Source organism: Oryzias latipes, chromosome 16 (genome assembly GCF_053564925.1).
Source record: "Oryzias latipes strain Hd-rR chromosome 16, Olatipes_Hd-rR_3.1".
Lineage (NCBI taxonomy): Eukaryota > Metazoa > Chordata > Actinopteri > Beloniformes > Adrianichthyidae > Oryzias > Oryzias latipes.
The window spans coordinates 27641456-27658816 of NC_136252.1; the positions used below are offsets into that span (position 1 = coordinate 27641456).

A 17361-nucleotide genomic window follows, 5' to 3' on the forward strand; every position below is an offset into this window, starting at 1 on the left:
CAAATTTCACACACCTACGTGTGTGACAGCTAAAGGTACTTTAACTTTAACATTAAGCAGCCACATACCCTTTCCTAACCTGCTTGACAATTTTCATAATTTGTTATTCACTTTTTATCCGCCAGCAACAAAAGTTTCTTTTTTTAAAAGATAGTTTTCATGAACATGTTTAAAAAAAATAAAGAACATAAAAGACCAACCCCAATAAAAATTGTGTTTTTGTGTTTCTAACGTTCTTGTGACATTTTTCTGAGGATGGAGGACATTTATAAAGAAATGCAAGCTTTAAATTGTATTGCTGAGTATTTCTTTATCTAAATCTTTGTGAATCAGGAGCAGATGAAAAAATGTCATTTGAAAAAGAGCTCATGTGACAGAAAATAGGGGCCACAAGCTCCCTCCTCCACTCCATTCTGTTTGTAGACGGTTAGATCCATAAAGGTCCGCATTTTCCTCAACCAAGCTGGATACGGCTGGATTTTGATGCGATATTGCTCACCTGGTAATGCTACGTTGGTGGTGTGTTTTGCTGTAAGCTAGAGAGAGATAGCACATAAACAGAAAGTTCTCAGTAATGGAGGACGGGAAGGGGAGGCAGGGTTGCTTCATGCCAACAGTCCTGCCCACAACTCAGAGGCACATTTCCAATGAAGGCATGCCGCTCTGCAAAAACAATGTCAACAAAACAACTCAGGCTTTTAGATTTTAGCTAAAAATGTCATAATCCTCACTAAAAGACGCTTACATAATCGGTCAAAAGATGATGGAAGTGGGACTTTAAATAGTTTGTTATTCAGAAAGTAAAGATTTGTTTGAAGCAGGGCATTGCGAGTTAAAAACCAAAGACATTTCTGTCCTAATTTATGCAGCTTTCGCCCTGCTCTGACAGTAACACATGAGAGGGAGAGAAGCGGCTCCTCCTCCTCTAATGTCATTTTCAAGAATCCACTGAGCCTGAGTGAAAACAACCAGTCTGAGTCAAGAGGACGCTGGAGCCGGCATCAATCACAAACACTTTTAAAGCTGACAGTTATTAGCATGTTTGCACATGTTGTGCAGGGCCTTGGAAGTCCAGCTAAAGGAAAAAAACCGAGGCAAGAGAAGCACCTGAACTTCATACTTTATTGTTTTCTGAGATAAGCCCTCAATTTCTCAAGGTTATTGCTTTTTCTTTGCACCATAAAAATACATCAACGGGATAGACTAAATGTTGTCATTTTAAAGCCTCTGAAGACGTATTGGAGTCCAGGAAGTGACCATTTCCGAAGTCTGTTTAAAGTTTTAGAAAGCATCTTCTTGGATGTGTGTTTGTCAAGGTCTTTTATCTGAATGCCTGCGCTTCTTAAGATTTTCTTAAAGATGTTCAAAACCCAAAAGGGTCAGATGAAAACGCAGATAAATAAAAAAAAATACTGTCAAAAGGCAGCACACAAAACAAACCCTATCAATATTTCTTTACACATGAAAAAGGATAAATGTGGTTTTTGCTACTTGGAATGAGCAACCGTCAGTTCTGCTACACAGAAACTTCAGGTTGTTGGATTTGCTGAGAACAATCAAAATCATCATGTATGAAGAAGTAAGAGAGAAAAAATATTGTTTGTCTTCTGCTGCTTTGTTTTCTTGTAATAAATCAGTTAAAATTCTAAAAAAAGTTTTTGAAAAAGATTAGGAATCCCTGATCAAAAGGGTCCTCTATGCTGGTTTCAATCATGAGCACTTCTTACCGAATTTAGGTCCAGATTGTTCTGCACCCACTCCTGAGCCTCGTAGTACTCGTCCATCAGTCCCATGATATACAGAGTGTCCAGTGAGTCAATGATGGATGCTCCTCTTAGGCCGCCTGCAAAATACAAAAAACAAAGAAAAAAAGGAATTTAAACTGTTTTGTACATTTACACAAAGGTTTAAAAAATGAAATGAGAACCTAAAGCTTTTTTTCCCCAAATGTAATTGAAACCATTTCAGTTGTTCTGAAGAGCATGCCTAAGTAGTCAGACATGAATAATTCTATGAAATACATATTTTTTAAGGTATTGTGTGACTCTAACCATTTCTGTGGAAGCCATTATTCACTGATCAAACGTCATCTTTACACTGATGAGAGGAAGTACCTTCTTTCTTGGCTGACAGAAGACTTCACTTGGTCTAATTAGTACAGTGATGATGTTGCACTAATGCAGCTGGAAACCTTGTTATTGTGGAAACTAGATGTGAAAATTTAACAGGAAAATGAAGCACAAATAACTTTTAAAATCAAAGCTCACCACACAAAAATGTTCACTTTCATTCACATCTCTTAAAAGACGTATTTCAGTTTGCCGATACCGGGTCCCGATCCAATACTTCTGTAACACATTTAAAGGGCAGGAATTTAAAAGCAGATCCAGGTTTTCCCAGATTTTTGTTTTATTAACCTTTTATCATTTAACACCTAAAAACATTCTGTGAAATAGTTTGAACAATCGAGTAAAAAAAAAAAAAAATGAAAAAATATTTAACTAGTAACTAGTAAAAAATAGGTGATAATTAGTCACGAGAGAAAGTTGAGTGATTGTAGCTTTCGTATCTTCAGAACTACTGAACTTTGAATTTTTGATCAAATGTGATTCACATCTTCATTAAATATTCCTTAGAAAGACTTGATTCCAAAATTATTGTTGTAGCATGAATATGACGATAAGTATTCGTGACTCGATCATATCAATGTAACCATTTATCAATTTTGGTTGTTTTGAGAGATTATGGATTTTTTTTTTTAATTTTCCTTGAGCTTGCACTTTGTAGACGGTCCCCTGTTTGTTGTCTAACTGCTGCCTCTGTCACAGCACCGGGAGAGAAATTGTCATAATAAACAAAATCAAAGAAAAACTATTCTTTATTAACCTTTTTTCTTTTGAAATGCATTTTTTAGGTCGTTGTTTGAGTTGAGACAAAACACAAAATACTTGCTGTCAGTTTAAAACATTTATTAAAAGAGTTATTTATCCCGGAAGACTAAATCTGTGAATATTTTGCCAACTTTAGCCAACTGTTTTGTGCGCCTCTTGCTCAAACTACAGTCGTTTTCTGCTCTGCTTTACGACAATAAAATGTCATGATCCGTTCACAGACTTCACAAAAAGTTTCTATCTTTAATAATAATCTTGAAATATATAGAGCTGATCAATAGAAAAAAAATAAATATCCGATCCCTGATCTGGAAGCTACATCCAATTCCATTCGTTGTCATGGCCTGGCAGCTACTCCCTCCTCCCCCCTCCTTCCTGTGTTGGACGCGACCAGCTGGATTCACTCACCTCATCTACACCTTCCTTCATAAGCTCCTCCTGGATCATCAGCCGGTGCCAGTTCGTTGTTCCTCCTATGGTGCATAGTCTGGTCAGCTCATGTTTATGTCTCACGTCTCATTGCCTCACGCTCATAGTGTTTTTTTCTCGCTCTGCCTCAGGACTTAAACCTATTGGATCCTCACCTGGTCGCTGTCCTCCTACGCTGCTGTCTATCCGCCTCAAGAAACCTCCAGCCAGCCGCCTCTCCTCGCCATGGTTCAAGCCTCGCCCACGCCGCAGAACTCCCTCAAGGAAATTCCTCCTCAAGATTTCTCCAGCTAGCCTTAGCTCTTTGACTAGAGATAAACCTGTCAAGACCTATTTCAGATTAAACCACTTGAAACTTACCATTGAGTCCTAGCCTCCTTCCGGGTTCCAGCATCTGGGTCATTCTGAACTCACGTCCGCATCATGACAGAACGAACTGGCCAAACCTCTGACCCAGCTGACCCGGAAGGGCTCCGCCATGCAGTTACCCAACAAGGTATTTTTCTGGGACTTCAGTCTAACTTACTCACTCGTATTACGTCTGTACAAGAGGATCTGGTTTCTCGCATCAACGGTATCACTCGGACTCTTAATGAATTTTCTGGTCAAACTTCAAGGCCCACAGTCTCTGCTCCGCCTCCTATTTCCGGCAACAACGCTACATCCGCTTCCACCCTCATCCCGGAAAATGTTCGACTACAGCCGGAACCTTTTTTCGGGGATGTTTCTGCCTGCGGAGGGTTCCTTCTGCAATGTGAACTGATTTTCCAACAAGCCCCCAGGTATTATCAAGCCGATCACACTCGTATCTCACTAATCGTGAACTCTCTCCGTAGTAAGGCGCTGCAATGGGCTCAAGCTTTCCTGGCCTCCCATCCTATCTCGCATCTCCCTTTCGAACGCTTCCTGGGAGAGTTCCGCCTCGTCTTCGACCGGCCTCGAAAGCAGGAGGAAGCCACCCGACGGTTGCTAGGTCTCAGGCAGGGTAACCGTCCGGTGAGTGAACATCTCATTGACTTCCGGATTTTTGCTGTCGAGGCTGGATGGCCAGATCCCGCACTCAAGGGGATTTTTTACCAGTCACTGAATGAGCGCATTAAGGATCATCTTTGCACCCAGCCCGAAGCAGGCACTTTCGAAGAACTTGTCACGGCCGCCCTGAGGTCGGACATCCGCCTCCGGGAACGCCTCGCTGAGCAGAAATGTAAGCCACCTCCATCCCTTGACTATCCCGTTCGCGACTTACCCCTGGCGGCTCCAGCGAGCCTAGCTTCGCCCCCCGTCAAAACTGATGAACCCATGCAAATAGGCCACTCCAAGCTCTCTCTAGAGGAGAGAAAGAAGCGTCGTGATGGGGGGTTATGTTTTTACTGTGGTCAGGCGGGCCATCAGGTCTCTCAATGCACCGCTCGTTTGGACTCCAGAAGCCCCTCGTTTAGGGACGGGCCACGGGGGGGTGACCCTGAACCTTCTCACGTTTCCAAGTTTTTACTCGTTCCTGTCAAGATTTGCAATAAGAACTAAGTTTTTGAATTTAAAGCTCTTGTTGACTCTGGGGCCGAACATAGTTTAATGGATCAAAGTCTCGTTCATGAACTCTCTCTCCCGGTTGAAGTCCTCGATAACGCTGTTAATGCTGCGGGTCTGGGGGGAAAACAACTTTCACGCATTACCAAACGCACCGGTCCGGTTCTCGTTATTACCTCCGGTAACCACAGGGAATACCATAATTTCTTTATCACTCAATGTCCGCAGACGCCGTTAATTCTCGGGTTTTCTTGGCTTCAGAAGCACAATCCCAGTATTGACTGGAGTTCGTCTCGCATTTCCAACTGGAGCACTTTCTGTATGGCAAACTGCCTGCAGTCTGCTGTTCCCCTCACCAAGTTACCTGACTCTGGACCCGATAAAGAAATAGATCTGTCTAACATACCCTCCTGTTATCATGACCTACGTTCCGTATTCAGTAAATCTAGGGCTAGTGCTTTACCGCCACATCGACCATACGACTGCGCTATCGAATTGCTAAATGGAGCTCCTCTTCCAAAGAGTAAATTGTACAATCTTTCCGGTCCTGAAAAGAGCTCCATGGAGGCCTATATTCAGGAGGCTCTTTCCCTGGGTCACATACGTCCTTCCTCTTCCCCAGTCGCTGCCGGGTTTTTTTTTGTGGAGAAGAAGGATAAGACGTTGCGACCATGCATCGATTTTCGAGAGTTGAATCAGATCACGGTCAAGGATAAATACACCCTACCATTATTAGAATCTGTTTTCGACTCTGTCCAACATGCTAAAATCTTCTCGAAACTTGATCTCAGGAACGCTTACCACCTTGTACGCATGCGCGAAGGTGACGAGTGGAAGACGGCTTTCAACACCCCGTTGGGCCATTTCGAGTACCTTGTGATGCCGTTTGGGCTTACCAACGCCCCCGCAGTGTTCCAGCGTTTGGTAAATGATGTCCTCAGGGACTTTCTTGATCGTTTTGTCTTCGTGTATCTTGACGATATTCTTGTTTTTTCCTCCAATGAAACACAACACGAACATCATGTCCGTCTTGTCCTAGAACGGCTTCTCGCCAATCAGTTGTATGTCAAGGCTGAGAAGTGTGCGTTTCATGTGTCCTCCGTCCCGTTCTTGGGTTATATTATCGAAGCTGGCAACATCCATCCTGACCCCGCTAAGATCGAGGCTGTCGCTCAGTGGGAGACTCCACAAACCCGCAAGAAGCTCCAACAATTCCTGGGGTTTTCCAACTTCTATCGCCGTTTCATTCGTGATTACAGCAGTATTGCAGCCCCTCTCACGCAACTCACCTCCATCAATCGCCCTTTTGTCTGGAACTCTGCCGCTGATGCCGCTTTCAAACGTTTAAAGTCCCTGTTTGTTTCCGCACCTATCCTCATCCAACCCGACGTGGCTAAGCAATTCATTGTGGAAGTCGACGCCTCTGACTCGGGGGTGGGCGCTGTTTTGTCCCAGCGCGAGGACGGCACGGGGAAACTTAAGCCCTGTGCGTTCTTTTCCCGCAAACTAAGTCCGGCTGAGCGGAACTACGATGTGGGCAATCGTGAGTTGCTAGCCATCAAGCTCGCGTTGGAAGAATGGCGTCACTGGCTGGAGGGGGCGGAACAACAATTTATAGTTTGGACAGACCACAAGAACTTGGCATATTTACGCAGTGCAAAACGGCTCAACTCCCGTCAAGCCAGGTGGTGCTTATTTTTTGATCGATTCAACTTCGCCATCACATATCGTCCAGGCAGCCGTAATGTCAAGCCAGACGCCCTCTCACGCAAATACTCCAGGTCTGACGACAACTCTGTCTCCACCATTCTACCAACGTCCTGTTTTATAGGCAATCTCACGTGGGAGATTGAGAACAGGGTCCAGCAGGCCCAGAGCGAGATCCCCGCCGGTATCACAAACCCTCCTGGCACCCTCTATGTTCCAGACTCCCTCAGGTCCGAGGTCCTCACCTGGGGTCACACCTCACGTCTCGCCTGCCACGGAGGGGTTTTTCGGACTATTCGACTCCTTAAGCGTCGCTTTTTCTGGCCCACCTTGGAACGTGACGTCAAGGAGTACATAGCTGCTTGTAGTACTTGCGCTCGCTCCAAGACGTCTAACCGACCTCCTTCTGGTCTCCTGCTGCCGCTGCCCATCCCTAGCCGTCCCTGGTCCCACATTGCTGTGGACTTTGTCACAGGACTCCCACCTTCACAGGGCCATACGGTCATACTAACCGTCATAGACCGATTCTCCAAAGCCGCCCAGTTTGTTCCACTCCCTCAACTTCCCACGGCCACTGAGACCGCCGACGCCCTCGTCAACCACGTCTTCCGACATCATGGGATCCCTTGTGACATCGTGTCAGATCGTGGCCCCCAGTTTACATCCCAAGTTTGGAAAGCATTCTGCTCCGCCCTGGGGGCCACGGTCAGTTTGACTTCAGGGTACCATCCTCAGGCTAACGGTCAAGCGGAGCGGGCGAACCAAGAGCTAGAGGCCACCCTCAGATGCTTGGCAGCTCAGAACCATGCTGACTGGTCCAAGTATCTGATTTGGGCAGAATATGCCCATAATTCCCACACCTCTACAGCCACGGGACGGTCACCTTTTGAAGCCTCGCTGGGCTACTCACCCCCCTTGTTTCCTTCCCAGGAATTGGATCTGGCGGTTCCCTCTATCCAGCTCCATCTGCAGCGCTGTCAGGAGATCTGGCTGCAGACCAAGGCCGCTCTCGTCCGCACCGCTGAGAATAACCGCCAGATTGCCAACCGTCACAGGGGGGTGAGTCCCGAATACCAACCAGGTCAAAGGGTGTGGCTGTCCTCCCGTAATGTCCCTCTCCAGGGGTCCTCTCGCAAGCTGTCGCCCAAGTTCATTGGGCCTTATACGATCGACCGGGTCATTAATCCGACCTGTGTTCGACTTCGTCTGCCGGCGGCTCTGCAGATACACCCCACATTCCATGTGTCACAGATCAAGCCTGTTTCCGAGAGCCCTTTGTGCCCGCCGGCCGCTTCCCCGCCGCCCGCCCGTACCATCGATGGGGCCCCCGCCTTCTCTGTCTCCAAGATCTTGGACGTTCGGCGTCGGGGTCGCGGGGTCCAGTTCTTGGTGGATTGGGAGGGGTATGGTCCAGAGGAACGTTCGTGGATCTCGCGTTCGCTCGTCCTGGACCGTACCCTCATCGACGACTTCTATGCTGCCCATCCTGATCGTCGCCCTGGACCGCCTGGTGGCGGTCGTTGAGGGGGGGGTACTGTCATGGCCTGGCAGCTACTCCCTCCTCCCCCCTCCTTCCTGTGTTGGACGCGACCAGCTGGATTCACTCACCTCATCTACACCTTCCTTCATAAGCTCCTCCTGGATCATCAGCCGGTGCCAGTTCGTTGTTCCTCCTATGGTGCATAGTCTGGTCAGCTCATGTTTATGTCTCACGTCTCATTGCCTCACGCTCATAGTGTTTTTTTCTCGCTCTGCCTCAGGACTTAAACCTATTGGATCCTCACCTGGTCGCTGTCCTCCTACGCTGCTGTCTATCCGCCTCAAGAAACCTCCAGCCAGCCGCCTCTCCTCGCCATGGTTCAAGCCTCGCCCACGCCGCAGAACTCCCTCAAGGAAATTCCTCCTCAAGATTTCTCCAGCTAGCCTTAGCTCTTTGACTAGAGATAAACCTGTCAAGACCTATTTCAGATTAAACCACTTGAAACTTACCATTGAGTCCTAGCCTCCTTCCGGGTTCCAGCATCTGGGTCATTCTGAACTCACGTCCGCATCATGACATTCGTGAAACTATAGGATGTGGCCCAGTTCCTGATAAAGTGATTGGAACTGGAAATCCCTAGTTTTTTACAGCACGTTATTGTTTTATTATGGACATTTTGTAACAATATTTAGGGGAAATAAAATGACCACAATAAAAAATAAATACCGGTAAATAATCTTGGTAACGTGAGCTTGGCAAAGTAAGCTGTTGTTTTCTGACCTTTAATTTTCTGATTAGTTACAGTAAATCAGCAGAATATGCCCTACATTGAGTAAAAACAAAATCTCTTAGACACCAAGTTGCTATAATTACTGTACTGATGCTAAATGATAACAGAAAAACAGCTTTGTGTTGCAGAACATGAAGAGCATCCCCATTTCAAAGACTGAAAAGCATCTGCTGGAGAGCAGCCGTCACTCTTAGATAAAAGCAAAGTCATTTAGGAATCAACCAACAGAAAATATTGATGTGACAATTGTTGCCAGCACTTAGCAGCTGGTCCTGAACGACACGCAGTCGATGCGTTTTCTCCTTAAACTGTGTGTAAAATCTGTCTGAGCGCATTGAAGGTTCCTGTTCTTGTGAGTGTTTGTCTGCAAGAATCTAATTTAAAGCTATTCATTTGTTTCCACTAACTAAATGAGAAATGCCAGGAGGTGTTTATTCTTTCCTAGTGGTCTCTTTCCTAGTGGAGAAAGTGGCTGGTCTATTTTCTTTTGAGCATGACTAAATATTATGCAAATCCAGCTAAAACTGGCAGACAAAGCTCGGCATCAGAAAAAAAAAAATCATTATCTTTAATGAATTACTGTACAGGAGTTGAGTGGAAAATTATGGTTTGGTGGCTTTATAACAAAAAACTGACTAAATAGGCCGAACGAACTGCTTGAAGGCTCAACCTCTAGATTTGAAAATGCAACAGGGTGGAAAATGACCTGGTTAAATGAGAGGTGATGACATTGTGCTCATGTCTGAGAATAACTTAGTCCACAGGAGATGGCTGGTTTGATCTGATGCAACCATTCAGCAACCTGAAACATCAAAGGCTCTTTAAAATTATTTTTTAAGTCACTGAATATGCAGATTGCCTATACCATACCTCAGGGCAACAACTAAACAATTCCAGAAAAATTAAATCCCCTGCAATATCGCCAGGATCCTGAGTCTTTCAGAAAAAACATTTTTTGTTTTTAGCCATGACTCCCAACCAAGATGACAATGAGAAAAATCACAATTCAAACACTTTACCTTCAGACAACCTTTTAGCTTAATACCGGTTTCATAGTGCAAGCAATTGCAACCATATTATAAATGAGGACTCATCTCTGCTTAAATGTAACTGAAAGAAAAATGTCATAATTTAAAATACACAAAATAAAACAGCATTTTTTCTCCTAAATATTCTAAAACCACATGTTAAATTTGGGTACAAACTAAGGATGTAACAACTCATCAACTTGATTTATATTCCTGAAATCCAACGAGATCAATCTGCCTGCGGCAAGTTGGTTTTTAAAGCGAACTAGACCATTATTAAATAGTTGCAAAATGAAATGAATTGATTAAAATTGATACCGGAAAATACCATTTAGGTTGAGACAAGGTAGGTTTATTTTAATACAACTTAAAAATGACCAAGTGAATCGCAGTGGACAACACACATGAATAATGATCAGTCCATCATTACAATCCAATGTGTGGAATTAATAATAATAATAATTGATACTTTATTTATCCCACAATGGGGAAATTCTTCTCCGCATTTTGACCCATCCCCTGGGGGGAGCGATGAGCTGAAGACTGGCCGCGCTCGGGGGGCGATAGTTGGCTGGGATTGATCCGTCACCCCTTCAGTTGTTGGACGACCTGTGCTAAACTGCCGCCCGAAATAATAAAAAAAAGCAAAGTTGACCTGCTATGTCCTGCTGGATTAGCTCAAGCGTTTTTCATCTTCTTTTAGGTTTTCATATTAGACTTTAAATTGCAGGTCAAGCTGTCCAAACTGTGCTTAAAGCTACATGAGAGAGGGCACAAACCCTCTTCACAGTGAGTGCTGAGGTCAGTTCAGGTGCCAAAGGACAGCTAAAACAGGGATCAATTGATTAGACTTGACTGAAGGGAGGTAGTCGTGAACTCTGGCCATAAATAAATGAGTATTTTTAGAAAGAGAAGCACAAGCATGCCCTCCAAAGTCTAAGGTTATCGCCTTCCTCTGAAAGCCTGGATGCGAGTTGCTGCCTAAGGTGGATAGTTTTAAGTACAGCGAGCTGTTGTTTGTGTGGTGAAGGCAAAACAGACGCAGACTGACAGCATATAGCATCTGTACTGACTGTTATTGGTGTGAAAAGAGGTGAGCCTAACGGCAACAGCTGTCAATGTACCAGCCTATGCTCCAGGACCACTGTGAGAAACTTTCCAAACAAGAGGTGATGTCCGTCTGATGCCTTGAAATAGCTGCAACGTCCTGGAATATGTGGATGCGACACGACGGTCAGAAGCTCTTTAGACGGCCAAAGCTGGGTTACAATTCCAGTTTTTAAGCTTTATGTAGATATTGTGGTACCACTAAAGTTTTTCTGTAAACTAGTGAAGTGTTGGAAAAGCACTTTTTTCTCACTCTTAGTAGCCATCTGTTTGCCAGTTACAAGTTCAGTAAGAACTGGGTGATAAGGCCCTCAAGCTAAACATCAACCTAAAAGACCATCTGCTGAGGTGATCTGACCTTGCAAGGGTTAGGTGCATCACTTAAACCTCAGAGAAGATTTCAAGACATAAATGCTTACATTGACAGTATAATCTCTTTCAGTTCCAAATGTTTTCTTTATATCAGGACCAAAATAAAATCAGTTTAGTGTTTTTTTTCCCCTCCGTTTTTTAAAGTACCCTCTGTCAGCAGAAAACCATGAATGTTCCTGATTATACAAAAAACCTAAAATAAATACATTATAAACTGTACTATACTTTACTATATAAGCAAATGTTTTTTCACAGAATAAAATAAATATAAGCAGTAGAGTGTTTGGAAAACCTTATCTATACACTGTATAACAAGTAATACAAGTGATAACTTAGGAAAGGAATATTGTCACATGTGTCCTCTTATTCAAATTCAGGAGTGGCTCTGGGCAAAAAAACAGCAGAGTATGAAATTTTTCCATTGAAAACAGCATCAAAGCCGGGATGACGGATTGATTCTGGGGGTACATGGAGCATATTTATTTATCATGCTCTATTTTAGTTCCTACTCGTTCTGTCTGGATGTCTGTGTGCTACACGTGAAAAAGCCTCACAGATTCTCTGAAAACAGGCATATGAGATGTGCCCCTGTATTTGGATTAGAAACAGGCACACTGACAATCATGGCAACTTTAGCATGTGTTACTACTGTGCTTATTTACGTGTTCCATCTAAAGCCAAACCAGGCCAAAAATGCAGAATGAACTGATTTTTTAAGAGAATCATCTGATTTAATAAGGATTTCTAATATAAAAACTTTAAACAAAGAGACACCATGAGTTGTTTTTGCTTACTTGACATGTTTGGTAGCTATTAGTCAGTTAAGCATAATTTTGTTGCCCACATCCTAAACATTTTATTTTAAAAGAACTGAAAATACAAATGTTTTATCAGTGTCTCTCTCTAAACTCCTGGAAATAATTTAGAGTCAACATATTTGCTCTAATCTCATCTCTGAACCATGTCCATATAAAACATGTTTTAGCATTCAAGCAGTGAACTTGCATGTTCATTACCAATTCCATTGATCCCGTATAGTATTGTTAGTGAGATGAAAAGAATCCGATTTCAAAGTTGGGATGTTTTCTGTCCTCGTGGGGAAAGTCAAATCAAGATTATAGGTTTCACATTTCAGCTGCCAATTTAAAGCACCAAGCTGATGGAAGAAAACATTAGGGATTGAGAGGAAATGTAAGCGACACAAGCAGCATTATCAAATTGAATCTAATCAATTCAGATGCTCTGATTCACACTAATTAGGCTGGCCTGTTACCAGTGATTTTTAGCATCCAATTATCAATCACAAGGCCAATGAGTATGCTGTTAGCACTAACGAACAGGGTTACTAAGCAGGTGTGCCTGTGGTCTTAGAGATATTTACCTACAAACATTTAAGGAGAGCAGCTGGAAAGAATGTAGATAGGGAAAATTAGAGCTAAACAGAATAAAAATTATGATTTCAGTCATTCACCAAGGACCATTTGTGTGAGACCTAAACCAGCCGGGTATTTTAGTCTTCAGGGAAAAGTAAAAAAAAAAAAGATCTTTAAGGAGGAGGCAGCTAAGACATTATGGATTTTTCTTTCAGGATAAAAGATGAAATATGACATTTTAGCAGCATTGGTCTACTAAGCATTTAACAGCACTCTTATAAGTCCAAGAATAATAGGGGGTATTTTTCTGTTAAAGCATGCAGACTTAAAACAAAAAAAAAACAAGCAAAAAAACTGCACTTTATTCAAATAAAATGATATTTAAATTGAAAAAAAATACAACAAAGCATTCGGGCCACCATAAAAATACAGAAAATAGATGAGAGTAGAGTCTAAAATAAAATAAAAAAGTCAATTATACTTGAAAAAAGTTGTAGTTGTAAGAAAAAAAGAAATATTACGATAATGAGGTCATAAAAATTTGGAGAAAAAAAGTGGTAATTTTAAGAAAGTAAACACGTAGAATTAGAAGTAAAAGTATATTTTAATTCATTTCTAAAAGCCTTACATTTATTATGGATATTAGTCTGTTAACTAAGAAAATATCAACAAAAAAATAAAATAAATAACAATATTGTGTTTCAGTATGAGAAAAGTGGAGCACATTGTCCTTCATTCAGCATTGGATTCACAAATAAATACCAAGTCAAGATTGCATTATTATACATATAAAGACATTGAAAAGAATTAAAAAGAAATTAAGCCTCATCAGAAGAATATTCTTGACCAAGAAGGCGTGCCGTTTTACGCAGTCGTCAGTATAGTTGCCGAGGTCCAAATGCATTACGGCACTAAGATGAATAAAACAAATAGCTGCATTGATGGATTTAGTCAGCATGTAAAGTGGATGGAGGCTTATACCTTCTTGTTAAATTAAGACTTGCTTGATTCCGACAATTTTTCAAGTCTATTTTCTGAAAATTTATCTATAAACCTACTACTATATTTTCTTAAAATTACAAATTTTTCACATAAATTCATGACTTTATTCTGGTAAACTTACAACTTTTTTTTCCAAATTCTATGACTTTATCTACATTATATATATTTATATATTTTTTTTTTATGGTGGCTCTAATACTCAGTTGTAAAACAACTGCACAACAGGAATTTACATCAGCTTGCAGCTGGAGCATAGGGAGATTATTGGACATCCACTAATCGATCTACGTTGCTCAGTGGTTTGTCTGTTGTTGTCACACAGCCAACAAAGCAAAGATAAGGTTTAAAAAGACACATCAATTAAGCTGGTCACACCAAGTAGGATCTTTAAAGTTCGATTTTATTTCATTATTAGATGACAAGAACAGAGATTGGTTTGAGTAGAAAATCTATGACCTGCATAAAAAAAAAGACTACTGACCTTTTGTTAATGCCGTATGCTTAGCATTTCTTTGGTATTTGTTAAATTAAATTACTAAAGTTCTGCAGGTCATGGTAATTTCACGAGTAATGTTATTTATATGGAGTTTATTGAGTTTATTGGTTATCTTTACTTTATTCAGAACAAACTTCCGATTTAAAAAACAAAACAATTTCTTGCAAGAAGAAAATGTTGGAAAAATCGAAATGATAGAAAAAAACTAAATCTAGAGCACAAAAATTGGAAAATGATGTTCATACCGTGAGCTTCAAGGTCATTTATTAATGTGGGTTAAAAAGAAGCACTAAAATTACTAATTGACTTTTTAGAAGAAAAAAAAACATCTTATTGATAAATGTCATCCTGCATTCAAGTAAATTATCTGTAAAATGAACACATTAACCCTTTAACACTAGAAATGTTGCCTGCAACACTTAAATAACGCACACTCTTTGACATACCCAATATAACTTTCCAAGCATTTACGCGATCAACATTATTCAAGCTTTGCACCACTTTGCTCCACTTCATATTGCTCTGGAATTACATTGATGGCGTAAGCAGTTGAAGAGTTACGAAAAGGAAAAAACTTCAACACTGGAGTTAAAGCTCCCGTGTAAAAAGGGTTGAAGTAGGGATGGGAAACTCCCAGCCTCGAGGGCCGGTGTGTCTGCAGGATTTCCAGATTTCCAAACCTTCCTCATAATTGATTACCTGGTTCAGGCCCGTCTATCCAATTAGAACATGCCAGAGCAGAGCTGGGTATGTTGAAAAACATGCAAGAATGTGGCCAGGGGTTAACCATTCCAGGTTTAAAGCATTGAAATATATATTCAGAATCAGAATTCATTAATTGTCGTTTGCACAGCTTTTACACTGACATACGAAATTATTTCCAGTACAAACCAAACCAGATCAGGCATACAACAAATACACATACAGTTCAGAGTTGACTGAGGCTGCAGCAATAAATGCGCTGCCTTACTTAGGATGGGTGTAGATGGGTTACGAATAGGGAGGGTGGGGGCTTTAGTGACAAAAAAAAGTCGTATCTCAACACTATCTGATACAATGTGTAGATAAATGAAAACACAGAAGCACATATTCACACGTCAACACAGTACATGAGGCTCATCTTAATCATTTGACTACTTTTTTTGGAAACTGATAATATGCAGGATCACTTCTTCAGGATTTTGCTTAACGCAAGTAATTTTCCCAGTTTCAGAGAAAAATCTTAGCCAATAATAACAAAGTTTGTATTTTTTTTTTTTAAATGAGCAGATGGGTGTCATAAAGAAACTGGAGTCTGGATCCATCTGCCAAGTAGCACCATTGAGTGTGCAGTGTGGTGCTGAGCCATCGAGGTACCAATGTCCATGCTGGTGCAGCCAAACATGAAAAAGAGGTGTGATGCTCCATAAAAACTGTTCAGCACTTTCTAAAGTGGTAGAAAGGCAGGCACATGCTGTTGGACCAGTGATGTGAAACATGTTTTAGGGCCAAGCCTTATACAAGTGCATCAATCCATTTTCCCCCTGAAAATCTGCAAGTGTTAAAGCAGCTGTGGTATAACTGGGCACGTTCTCCATGATTCAGTGAATCATTCAGCCCAACAGGAGCCATTTCTTTGCCTGGTTGAGTGTCAAAAGGGTGTAGGGGAGCTAGAAAAAAAAAAGGTTCACAATCTGAAAAAAGAAAAACTCCATTTATTTCTGCTTCATTTCAGTTGAGGTAAAATAAGACTTCTCATAAACATAGATCATCTCCAATCAGTTCATCACAGCACATTCAAAAAGGTTCTTAAGTCTTACGCCTACTTATAATAGATTTTTTAAATCACTCAATATTGCTGGAAAAGCAGGCAAATTATGAATAAAGTTAAATAGCCTTTTTTTTAAATTAGAAAAAATTAAGAGTTTGCCATTTGTAAGATCCAGTTTTTCTCAGCAACTTGATAAATGTTAATGTTTATGAAAACTCCTACTTTCCTACTCTCCAGTATGCATCTAACGGTCGCTTTTTGTAACCAACAAAAGTCCATCACGGCAAGGTGTAATCAGGTATGTGCCAGTCAATATTAGAAAAAAGTATAGATTTATTTATATAAAGAGGATTAAATTCAGCGAGGGACCAGGCGGTGCTAGTATTTCTTTTTGAAGCAATTTGTAGCTTGTCATGTGATGCAAAATAAAAAATAAAAAAATTACTTCTATTCTTGCTTCACTGAAGTTCTTTGTTGGTAAAACAACCTGATCTAATCATTTTTGAAAGTTTTCTAAGTTTTAATAGCCAAATTTCAGGAAGTCATTCAAATTCATTGAGATTCCCCTTAAAGTCATTTATTAAAAGGCCAAAAAAGTCCCCCAAAAAAAACGAAGGAATAAACATACTTGTATTTAACTAAGGGAAATTAAAGCCTTTTTCTACTGACATGACAGTTCTGAAAATTACACACATCCTCTCACAAGCTCAATTTAGATGTTGTTTTTATTTGTGTTCAAATGTGCATAAATGGCATTTACAGGACTGAAATCAATCAAACTGAGAAAGACCTAAAATAGTCAATCAGCCCATAAATTAATCTGAGCCTAAACAAACAAAATGCGGTGTGTCCAGACTAATGGTCTAATTGCTGCAATTTCATTTGTCAGTAATGAGAGCATAGTGTGTCTGATTTATCAGGCACTCAGATGGGATTACACACTGCATCCATGCCATCAAACCCTTTCCTCTTACTTCTCTAAAAAGCCCATTTTCGATTGATCAACAGGCACAGGAGTGGTAACATTATGCTGAATACAGCATCAGGTGAACAAAACAAACACTTTTTACAAAGACCTTTGCATTTAAACTCTTCTAAGACATTGCTGATCAAAAAAAAAAAAGCTTTTCATCCAACACACATGCTCTGCTCACACCTAAACGGAGCCAACTGGTTCACTTCAGCACTGAAAATTGTGCAGTCCTTCACTGAGTGGCTTCATTTAGGCATTCTTTAAAAAATAAATAAATAAAAAAAGAACTTCAGTCGTGCTTGTGCTACAGGTAACAAGGTCGATCAACACTATGTCCAGGACTGTATACTTAACTCGACTGAACAGAAAAAGCGTCGGCAGCTCAATGGAATTTACACAATTAAAAAAAGAAGTTCAATCTGGGAAAAAAACAACT

General features: G+C 41.2%; 1 protein-coding gene across 1 annotated transcript in view; it reads right to left on the reverse strand.

The window, feature by feature from the left end:
* LOC101155716 (mannosyl-oligosaccharide 1,2-alpha-mannosidase IA) overlaps positions 1-17361 on the reverse strand; it is a 187785-nt gene that overhangs the window by 72458 nt on the left and 97966 nt on the right. The window contains exon 3 of the mRNA XM_004078309.5: positions 1728-1843. Coding sequence (XP_004078357.1) covers positions 1728-1843 — 116 coding nt within the window. The remainder of the gene's footprint in view (positions 1-1727; positions 1844-17361) is intronic.